At 49.2% G+C, this 11,020-nt stretch overlaps 1 protein-coding gene across 1 annotated transcript; it reads left to right on the top strand.

The window, feature by feature from the left end:
• Positions 1–671: 671 nt before the first annotated feature.
• Positions 672–6,034, top strand: LOC133492987 (dermatan-sulfate epimerase-like protein). The gene has a single exon (XM_061805886.1). It carries the CDS (start codon positions 861–863, stop codon positions 4,455–4,457), a length of 3,597 nt encoding a protein of 1,198 aa, XP_061661870.1. The 5' UTR covers positions 672–860; the 3' UTR covers positions 4,458–6,034.
• The last annotated feature ends 4,986 nt before the right edge of the window (positions 6,035–11,020 follow it).

The following is an 11,020-nucleotide window of genomic DNA, read 5'->3' as shown; positions in this document are numbered from 1 at the left end:
GACAAAAGAGAGCGATAGGTGGGGGGGTGGGAGGCGGTTTTTGAGCCACAGCGCCCTCCAGCGCCCACCCGGCGCAACATTTTCCAGCGGCTCCACTCGCAAACGGAAAACAATCCCAGTGTCGGAGAGCGAGAGGAGGACGACGACGCACACAGCGTCCGCGTTTCAGTGCACGCCAGCACACGTCGACACAACACCTCCGCTGTTCGTCTGGATCTTCTGCAATAGTCATCATCGGCTGCCTCCTCCTCCTCCTCCTCATCTGGGGACGCTGATTTCCTGCGCACGATGTGGAAAAAAAATGTGAATAGTTGAGGAGTGACGACAACTTTCCTCCCTTTTCGGAACCGGGGAGGAGGAGTCGGAGCGCCGAGTGTGTGTGAGAGTGAGATAGAAAACGGGGGCTTCTGGCGCTTCTGTGATCCGTGCAGCCCCCACAGAACCTGGAGGTGCGCAGCCCGGGCAGAACGCGAGCGATGTCGCCCGCGGAGGAGCGCCGCTCGCCGCCGCCGTGCGGCTCCACGGATGCCGCGGCTCAGTCGGGATCCTCGCGGTGCCTTTGTGGACCGGACACCGACTGGGGCTGACGGATGTTTGTGCAACCACTGGAGGCTTTTTTTTTTTTTTTTTTTTTTTTCCTCTGTGTGAGGAGGACCGATGGAAACTAGCAAGACAGGTTTTTGTTTTTTCTAGTTGCGTTTAAGGACATGTTTCTTCACCATCCATGTGTCAACATCCTGCAAAGTGCACTGAAGTTTTTCCCTCCATGAGGACTTTCTTTTTCTCATTTCCTGGACTTGGCTGTGGAATGTTACATGATTTTTATTGAACGCAGTTTTTTTTAAGCGTCGAAGCCCAGCATGGCGTACGACTGGCTCTTCTTTCTACTCCCACTCTGGGCAGTTGAGGCAGCCTTCTCAGGGGTCCTCAACGCCACCGACAGAGACATTTTTATGGACGACTTACTGCAGGTCCAGCTGGCCGGGGACCGAGCGGCTGAGCAGCAGACGGCGTTTTCCCACCCGGGTCTGTATTTTGGCCCGGGGGACGTACAGCAGATGAAGCAGAGGTCCACCGGGAGCCACAGCCACATATTTAAAGTCATCCGGGCGGCCGTGCTCACCATGCTTTCCAATGGACCCGCTTACCTCCCACCCGCCAAGCATGAGGAATTTACAAGCAAGTGGAACGAGATTTACGGGAACAACTTGCCTCCCCTGGCGCTGTATTGTCTGTTGTGCCCCGAGGACTCGGCCGCCCTGCAGTTCCTCATCAAGTTCATGGACAGGATGGCGGAGTACATCGACTGGAAAGTGAGCAGCGCGCCCCACGACGAGGTCCCCATCGCACACTCCCTCACCGGGTTCGCCACGGCGTACGACTTCATTTACACCTACCTGGATGGACAGCGGCGAGACGTTTACCTCAAGAAGATCCGCTCGCAGACGGCGGCGCTATACGAGTTCTCCAAGTACAGGGGCTGGGGCCGGCAGTACCTCCACAATCACCAGACCACCAACGTACTGGCCCTCCTGACCGGGGCGATCGTGGTAGGGTCCAATGACGACCCGGAGTCTATGCTTTGGAAACAAGTGGCGGTGAACTTCATGGAGAAAACCATGTTCCTGCTCAACCACGTGGTGGACGGCACGCTGGACGAGGGGGTCGCGTACGGGAGCTACACGGCCAAGTCCATCACGCAGTACGTCTTCTTGGCACAGCGGCACTTCACCATCGACAACACGCAGAACAACTGGCTGGGGGCGCACTTCTGGTTCTACTACGCCACCCTCCTGCCTGGCTTCCAGAGGTCAGTGGGCATCGCTGACTCCAACTACAACTGGTTCTACGGCCCAGAGAGCCAGCTGGTGTTCCTCGACGCCTTTGTCCTGAAGAACGGCACGGGGAACTGGCTGGCTCAGCAGATTCGCAAGCACCGGCCCAAGGACGGCCCCATGGGACCGTCGTCGGCGCAGCGCTGGGCCACGCTACACACGGAGTACATCTGGTACGATGCGCGTCTGGCCCCGCGGCCTCCCCGTGATTTTGGAAAAGCCACCATGCACATTTTCTCAAACTGGGGCGTCGTAACGTACGGTGCCGGGCTGCCCAGCGGCCAGGGTAACACGTTTGTTTCTTTCAAGTCTGGCAAGCTGGGGGGCCGTGCAGTCTACGACATAGTGCACGAGAAACCCTACACGTGGGTGCAGGGTTGGAACAGTTTTAACCCGGGTCACGAGCAGCCGGACCAGAATTCTTTCACCTTTGCCCCCAACGGGCAGGTATTTGTGTCAGAAGCCCTTTACGGACCAAAGTTGAGCTTCCTTAACAACGTTCTTGTCTTCGGTCCATCACCTACGAGTCACTGTAACGCTCCTTGGGAGGGTCAGCTGGGTGAATGTGCCAAGTGGCTGCGTTGGAACGATGAGGGGGTGGGCGACACCAGCGGCGAGGTGATCGTGGCGTTAGCACACGGTGACACCATGTTCACCAGCGGGGAAGCGGCGTCGGCATATTCGCCCGCCATGGGGCTGAGGAGTGTGTACAGAGCTCTGGTCTTGCTCAATTCCCAAACACTTCTAGTGCTCGATCACGTGGAGAAAGCGGCTGACTCGCCTGTGAGGTCGTTCAGTGCCTTCTTCCACAACCTAGACATCGACTTTAAATATGTCCCGCTCAAGTTCATGGACCGGTACAACGGTGCCATGATGGACGTGTGGGATGCACACTATAAAATGTTTTGGTTCGACAGCCAGGGCCACAGTCCAGGAACTCGCATCCAGGAAGCAGAACAGGCGGCTGAGTTTAAAAAAAGGTGGACCCAGTATGTCAACGTCACTTTCCCGATGACAGACTCGGTTAGCAGGGCAGCTTACGTGTTCCACGGCCCGTATGTCAAAGTGGGCAGCTGTAAGTTTTTAGATAGCAGCAATCATGGCGTGAGACTCATGCTGACCATTAATAACACGGAGACGATCGTTTCCATTGTGACCAATTACAAAGACATTGGGGCGAGGTCGGCATATTTAGGGTACGGCGGCCACTGCAAGGTGGAAGATCGACAGCGAATCACCCGATTCGGCCTCGGGACGCAGGCGATCCCCAAACAGATGAGCGGCGACAATCATCAGCTCTTTGACTTTGCCTTCACGCTCAACGTGATGGTGGGTTTGATTCTCTGCGCCGCCGCCGCCTTCCTCGCCATGCAGAGGAGGTTTTACGAGGTGTGCTTCCGGCTGCGGCGGCTGATGCGCTACGCCCTGCTCGCCGTCCTCTTGCTGTGGATCGCCGGCTTGCTCTTTGTGTCCAACAGCTGCAATCGTCTGCTCTGTGGGGTGAAGTGGAAAAGTGAGGCCGACTTGCAAGTTCGGGTGCAGGAGCAGCAGCTGTTCCCCCTGCCCACCGTCCTCATCGCGACTCTGCCCGGCTCGGGGGCGGAGATCCTGAAGCACCTCTTCTACAACAGCTCGGACTTCGTTTACGTCAGGCTGCCCACTGAGCACTTGGACATCCCAGAGACAGAATTTGAGTTCGACTCCCTGGTCGATGCTTGCGAGTGGTCCCAGTCAGATGCCAAGCAGGGGCGCTACAAGATCATTCAGGGCTGGCTCCACTCTCTGGTCCGCAACACCAAGCTCCACCTGCAGAACATACAGCTCGAAGAGGGGGAGCAAACCTGGCCGGACCAGCTTGACACCTCCGACTCCGATGCGAAGAAGCGATCCAGGCGGAGAGAGCCGGTTGGGCTACGAGCCAACGTGGACAGAGACGTGGAGTACATCAGAGTGCTGAGGCGCCACATGGCTGAGTACCCAAACAGTCGCGTTGTTATGAACATGCGAAGCGGGAGTTGGACGTTGAAGCTGCCTTTTATCAGCGAGGTTGTGGGGCCTTCCCTGAAGACCCTCTACGTGGTGAGGGACCCTCGAGCGTGGATTTATCTCATGTTGTACAACAGTGAACCCAGTCTGTACTCCCTGAAAAACATCCCTCAGCACCTTTCCTTGATATTCAAGGAGGACAACATCAGGGATGGCTGCCCGAGGATAGCGCCGGAGTTTGACACCCTTCGAGGGCTTCTGGCCCTCGAGGAGAGCGACCCGGTGCTGATACTGGCCCATCTGTGGCTCGCCCACACTGCCGCTACGCTGCGGGTCAGCGGGAGCCTCCCCGCGGACTCCTACCTCCGAGTGCGCTTCGAGGACGTGGTCAACTCGCCCCAGGAGACGGCGGAGGGCCTCCACGCCTACCTGGGGGTGCCGCTGTCGCCCGCGGCCCTCAACCAGCTGGCGTTCACCACCTCCACCAATTTGTACAGCCTGCAGTACGAGGGGGACATCTCGCCGGCCAACATCGCCGCGTGGCGGGCCAAAATGCCGCGGCGGGACGTGAGGCTGGTGGAGGAGGTCTGCGGGGCCGTGATGAAGAGGGTGGGCTACGACCGCTTGCCCGGCTGACTCCCGCTGCTGCTGTTGTTGTTTGCACTGATTTTGAAACTTGACATGTTAGACGGTGAGCGGGCAACTGGTGGTTCTTGTAGGAGGTGGGGGGCATTTTCTATTTTTAAATGGATGCGCTAGAACGTATCATTCGCACTTACCGAGTGATGTGTGTGTGTGTGTGTGTGTGTGCGGGTCTTTAAATTTAGTCGGGCAGAACTGTTTCCGTGATTCTTAGTAAGAAAGGACCAGCTCGGAGTCCTCCATCTGCGATGTCAGCGTCTGATTTTACGCTGCTGAAGAGATGTACTGTTTTGGGACGCATATGACGACGCTATTTATTGATTCCTTTTTTTGTTTGTTTTTTTTTTTTTTGGTGGTTTTGATGCGCGTTGCAGGATCTCCTCAAGTGTCAGTGAAGAAAAAGCAACAGGTCTTGGGAGCACGTCCGCCAAGTTTCTGGACTTGGAGAGTCGCGAAAAAGTCACAATTTTGAAATTGTATGATCGGACATAAAAGAAATTGCATTTCCAATATCAGCCATCAAATGATAATAATAATAATAATAAAAAAAAAATAATACAGTCACAAGGCAGCTTTAAACAATTTATGCAAGGGGTCCCGTTTATGGTGGAGTTCTGTTCCGATGACTTTGCCGAACCTGATTTTGTCATGCAGTCTGTACCCCTAACCTATGCTCACGCAGTATTGTAAATATTTGTATGAAAACCACTTTGTCTGGCCATGAATATTACAAGTCACAAGTTAATTATGAGTAAATTACAAATTCTTACCTTCCATGACACCGCGGAAGGCTTGCAAAATAGTTCACCGGCGGGGGCGGAACGTCCTCGGTCGGGGCCCCATCGTCAACCGAGGACCCCCTTTGGAACGTAGTCGGGTGGGCTTCCATCCACATAGAGTCGTTCCTTTGCGTTCCAACTGTTGTTTTGTATGCCTTGCCAGTTCCCGGGACCGGTCGCTTTTTCACGAGATCGGAAAATGCCAAAGGCCTCATTTTGGCCGGCTGAGCGAGTGCCGCTTCCCTTTAAAAAGTGCCGTCATCGCTCCACGGATTGCATTTCCGATTTGGATTTTGTTTGTGACGTTCATTTGAAGATGTCGTGACTGTTTGCGCACTTTTGACTCTAGTCGGGGGTTGGGGGGGGGGGGGGGGGATTAATGTACATACTCCTGTCGTGGCTTAAGATTGTTTCAAGTGTTTGTGGCTTTCAAAGACGTCTGTCACCCAAGGGTGGGGGTGTGTGGATATCATTCATATTCACACTCCCTCCGCTATTTATTGAATTAGATCAAGGGAAAGTGTTTAATGTTGATATAAAAAAAAAAAAAAAGTCACCGTTAGCGTGACACATTTCCAGTCAAAGCAATTTTTCCAGAGATCCCCCCAAGACACACTTTGTATTAATCTGAAAAATGTCAGTTTCCATTTTTCTGCCTCGGTCAATCAGACGTCTAATGATGTGGTGAAGGTTGGGGGGGGGGGGGGCTCTTACACCGCGACCGTCCACATGGCGCGTCGGCGTCCTCCTCGCGAGTGTTCGGTGCGCGGCCCCTCGATCCCGACGCTCGTCTTTTCAAAGGTGATGTAGAGGAAAATAAAGGAAGAATGAATACAAAGTCTGCTTGGTTTGTTTGAGCATCACCCTTCATATTTTTTTTTTCATTTTAATTTTTCTTGAAAGCACAAAATAGCCTGTGGACACGTCATTAGGCACACCTTATAATAAGTCAGACGGCGCTTGTAATATTTTAGGTTGCATCAAAGTAGTAGCTTTCAAAAGCGAGGATATTTTGGGCGCGTTATTCCCAAATGACCCAATTTGACTTCATTGATCGTTCATAATGCAGAATAACCTGAACAGGCCCAGTTTTCACACGAAGCACATTTTTGTTTGGCGGTGCGCTGTAAAATTCTTCCCAAAAATTTACAAACGCCGCTCGTCGATTGTGCGGGTGTACCTAATGAAGTGTCCAGCGAGTGTCTGGTAGTTTTTAATTGACTTTCAGTATCCGTCGTGCGTACAATCGGGTTTGACCCCAGAAGGTAAGCAAAAAGCAAATTATTCAGAAATAAATCATGATAATCCAAAGAAAAATCCTTCCTAATGGCGTAATAATGTCATTATGAAAACACGAGAATTCACACAAAGGTGGAAAAAGCCCGAGAACGGAAATGGGAACGGACTCGTGCCGTCGTAGTTGAAAGTGAAAGCGACTCGAGCAGATGTGGCAGACAAAAGTTGCTCGGGTAACGTTTCGGGAAAGTCCATCCGTGACGCTGCTGCTGCTGCTGCTGCTGCTGCTGCTGCTGCTGCTGCTGCTGTTGCGTGAAAGCACCTCGGGCAAATGTTTCACCTGACTAAGCTTAACTTGTCCTCACAAGTTGTAAAAGCTTTTTTTTTTTTCCTTCTTCTTTCTTTCCTTTGCGAAGCTCTTTTCGCGTGAGCGCCTTCAAATAGATCCCCCGAGTCGCTCTAAATACTCTTATGTACCTCCACCTCCTCCTGAAGTGTTTATTAATAGTGATTCGCAGCATTAGGTACACCCGTGCCCCCAATTCTGCCTTTACAAAGACGACAATGCTCAGTTTTGAGCGGTTAATTGGACGTTTGTAGTATTCAACTGTACAGTGATGCCTCGGTTCTCGACCACAATCCGTTCCAGAAAACGGTTCGAGAAGTGATTTGTTCAAAAACCAAATCGATGTTTCCCATAACAATGAATGGAAAAAGAAATAATGCGTTCCAAGCCTAAATAATTAGGCTCTTTAAAGCATTTTTTTTTCGCTTTACCTGATAATAAACTGCATAGTAGAAATACATGTATAGTTTAAATACTTAATATAATAAAATATTTCAAGAAATGTATTTATTTTTTGCTTAAATTGTATGCGTTAGTAGCTAGGCTGGGAGCACATTACCGTATCTGTAGCGACTCGGCCTTATAAACTTTTTTTTTTTATTAACAAAAGTGCAGAATAACTTTAAACAAGCAAATTTCATTTCCGTTTTTTTTTTTTTCGGGGGACGTTCAAATTGACAATAACAAAACGCGTCTCGGGTGGGTCAGCTGGTCGGGACACGCGCGTAATATGTTATTTCCGGGTTTTGTCAGGGGTGCTCGAGTATCGATTTTCGTTCGAAAACGGAAACAAAAAAAAAAATCTCGAAATTTTCGTTGGAAAACGGGGACGTTTGAGAACCGAGGCTCTTTTCGAGAAACCAGGAAACTTCACAGCAGCAACTAAGACAAAACGAAACGCAACAAAAACAACAAAGCACACAAAACAAACAAAAACGTTTTCCCGGTTTTCCTCGGGGGTGGCGCGCAGGTTCGTTTTTATACGCCGACTTGGAAGTCGACGCTTTTAGAAATAAAGTTGCAACGCCGCGCTCAGCAAAAAAAAAAAAAGCTGCAGGCCGTGACGATGAATACATTCATGAGTCACCGGAAGCGGAGTCGCAGATTTGATTAACTCTCGGATGATCTTTGAGGGATTTCATCAATAAGCAAGTGCGCTGGTAAAATCACCTCATTTGCATATGTCATGCGGTGCAAGTATTAAGTTACTCGACATAAGGAAATCATTTAGTACCAAACATTGTGCATATTTCTGGATGAACATTCCGCTGCTGTTTGACTTTTTTTTTTACTGGCTTGTGATTGACGTGATTCATTTTGCGGTTGACCATGTTTCAGTCACGCCATTCTAACGTCATGCACAGTCGGAACTTTTAATTCGGTCATTCTTTCACGTACCACTAGAGGGAGCCCTTGTAGCACCGGTCGAACTTGCTCCCAATATTTTTACTGAAGGTTCTTTATAAAAGACGGGCGGCTTTTCATGCTCTGCACGTCGCGGAGTAAACGTCAGTGTTCCGTCAGCTCATTGGTTGACTTCAGCCACCAGATTTTGAAATAAAGAATAAAAATTGCATGCGCAGATGTGACGCAAGCCCTCCCGCTTTGTCGCCCGGCAGCGCGGCCGCCGTCGTCGTTAATAAGAGATCAGCCGCCGGCAGATATGACGCTTTGTCAATTTGCAGCCGCCGGCTAGTTCATTTACGTGCCAATAATAATAATAATAAAAAAAAAAAAAACGCAGGCAGGGGGGCGCCTAATGAAGCCCGCCCGGCTGTGGCCTTGCTGCGCCGCGTTTCAAAACAAATCTTTCACCTGAAATGAAAACGTGACTCTCTTAATGCTCGACTGCGTGGCTCCGTCGACCTCCGGTTACCTTTGGCGAAGCCACGCCCTCGACAGCTCAGCCTGGCCAATCGCAGACACTTTGTCCCGTTTGTATGATACATTTGACAATTTTGGGATATTTCATGCGGAGAGGTTGAAGAGAACCGGACAATATAAATAATGAATCCTTTCACAATTAATTGGCTTGTGTTGATTTTCTCAATAGAAAAATACCACGCAAAAAAAAAAATATAAAGATGAATTTAGTGACTCGGTGTGAACTCTGGGCTTGTTTAGTTGAAAATGAAACGATTCTGGTCATTTATTGGACCTGCTGCCAGTTTTGTTTGTCGCGATACGTTGCTGGCAAAGATAGAGCAACAAGTTGAAACGATTTCAAGTAAATAAATTAAACGTGACCGCAATTATGTGAAGTGGGATCATTTCTCGCAGTGTAGAAAAAAAAGAGGTTGAAAAACAAACACGTAAATTCCAAGCGGGAAAGGTCGGATTTCCCAGGCGTCTCGAATGCACCGTCGGTCCACAGAAAAGAGATGTTAATCCCCCCCTAGTGGTGACTTTTTTCGTCACATCCGTATCAAAATGACCTCGGCTCTCCCCGGGTAACTTTTGAAAGGAGACATCTCGACAATAACGAGAGATGTTTCTGTTTTTGTGCGTGCGTGCAGCCGGATGGCGAGGCTCTCGGCTCATATGCTTCTTCTGCTTATGGATCACCGCTCGCGGCCCGCTTGGCGAAAAAAAAAAAAAAAAAAATAGAAATAACTCGCTACCGAGATGATAAGGGAGGGAGGGGGATAAAAAAAAAAAAAATAAAAAAAAAAAAGCACGTCGCCACGGAGGGCAGATTTCAGATGGGATTACTGCCGGTTGACTGCGACAGGTGTAAAAGGCACAGCCTGTTTTCACCGGGATTTAGCGGGATTAGCTAAAAAAACGAAAAAAATGCACTCATGCGCTGGGATGGCCGGAAAACATTTGGTGTCGTTTTAAAAAAAAATTACAAATTTTAAGGTTATGAGTGTTTTGATGTTGACGTGTGGCAAAATATAACGGCCACATTTGAATTTGCCTACATTTAGCCAAACATAACTTGAACTGCAGTTAAGAAAGAAAAAATGTGTGCCACGTATTGCCACATGACTGATATTTGGGGGATTGGAATGAGAGTTTTTATCAGTTCATTATTGTATGTAAAATGTTGAACATTTTATTTGAATGCATTTTATTTAATATTTTAATTGATAACATTTTCAATATTCATTTAATTTCATTTTTGTATTAATTGGTATCCGAATTGCTTTAATATGTGATTTATTTAAATACAGCATATATTTTTAGCTGTCCTAAAAGGGTGTTTTGTATGTAATACAGAGCAGCACCTCTTTTTTACCTAAACTTTCTCAGACTTCCTGTTCCTGGTTGGCTTGTCGGGCTCGTTTTTTGACTTTAGGAACATTTACGAGTGAATTCCGCCTGGCAACAAGCGACCCCGAAAAAGTTGCCCCTCGGAGAAACTTTGACTTCTTGTCTGAAGTTCAGACTCGTGTCGTCTTCGACGGGTCTTTGAGTCGCAAGTCGACGGCGTTAGCTTCACGATGGGGTTGGGCGCTGACAAATGGGGGTGGTCCCCCCCCCCCCTTCCCCCCCGGTCGGGCTCCCTCGTTAACTGGGCTGCAGTCGTGATGCATTATTGATGAGACGGCTTGATTAATTGAAAATATCCTCATCTGCAGAAGCGGCAGGTGTGTGTGTGTGTGTGTGTGTGTGTGCACGCGCCGTTTGAGTAGCTCGGGTTTTGCGGGGAACGACTTAATCGTTTTCCTTCATTGTTATTCGGCGCACGGGCCAGCTGCCTGATTGACGAAATGTGCGATCCCTTTGTGAATATTATTCTTATAAGGCCAGCTCCGCTGGGACCGACTCAAGGCACTCGTGACAACGGCCGCAGTTATTAAACAATGACCACGCTACGCGTTCGGCTTCGCTCTGTAAATTTGGCTTTTTTACTTTAGTTAATGACTACATGGGTGGACAAACATGAAAATAACAGTCACCGTAATAGTGAAGGGGGAAAGAAAATGTTTTCTGTGCAAGCAGCAAACAGAGGGAGGAATGGAAAGGAGGATGCAGGCGGAGAGATGAATGTCGGCCACAGTTTACAAAGACGCTAACCTTGCGAAAGGATTTTCAATTTAACGTCCCGGATTTCAATGAAAATAAGACGGAAAAAAAAAAAAAAACGGCGGTTTTCCTTGTCGAAGGTTTTGTAAATTTTGTTAGTAGTAGTCAGTAAAGTTTGTAAATTCTCCTTTTCACCGAGGCAGAAACGCTTTTTATAGCAAAAA

This window comes from Syngnathoides biaculeatus, chromosome 19 (genome assembly GCF_019802595.1).
Source record: "Syngnathoides biaculeatus isolate LvHL_M chromosome 19, ASM1980259v1, whole genome shotgun sequence".
Lineage (NCBI taxonomy): Eukaryota > Metazoa > Chordata > Actinopteri > Syngnathiformes > Syngnathidae > Syngnathoides > Syngnathoides biaculeatus.
The sequence above is the reverse complement of the archived record's forward strand: the minus strand, read 5'-3'. Positions and strand labels throughout refer to the sequence as shown.

Bases quoted from the DNA above. Each gene is read 5' to 3' on its own strand.
- LOC133492987 (XM_061805886.1), top strand. From the start codon at position 861: ATGGCGTACGACTGGCTCTTCTTTCTACTCCCACTCTGGGCAGTTGAG.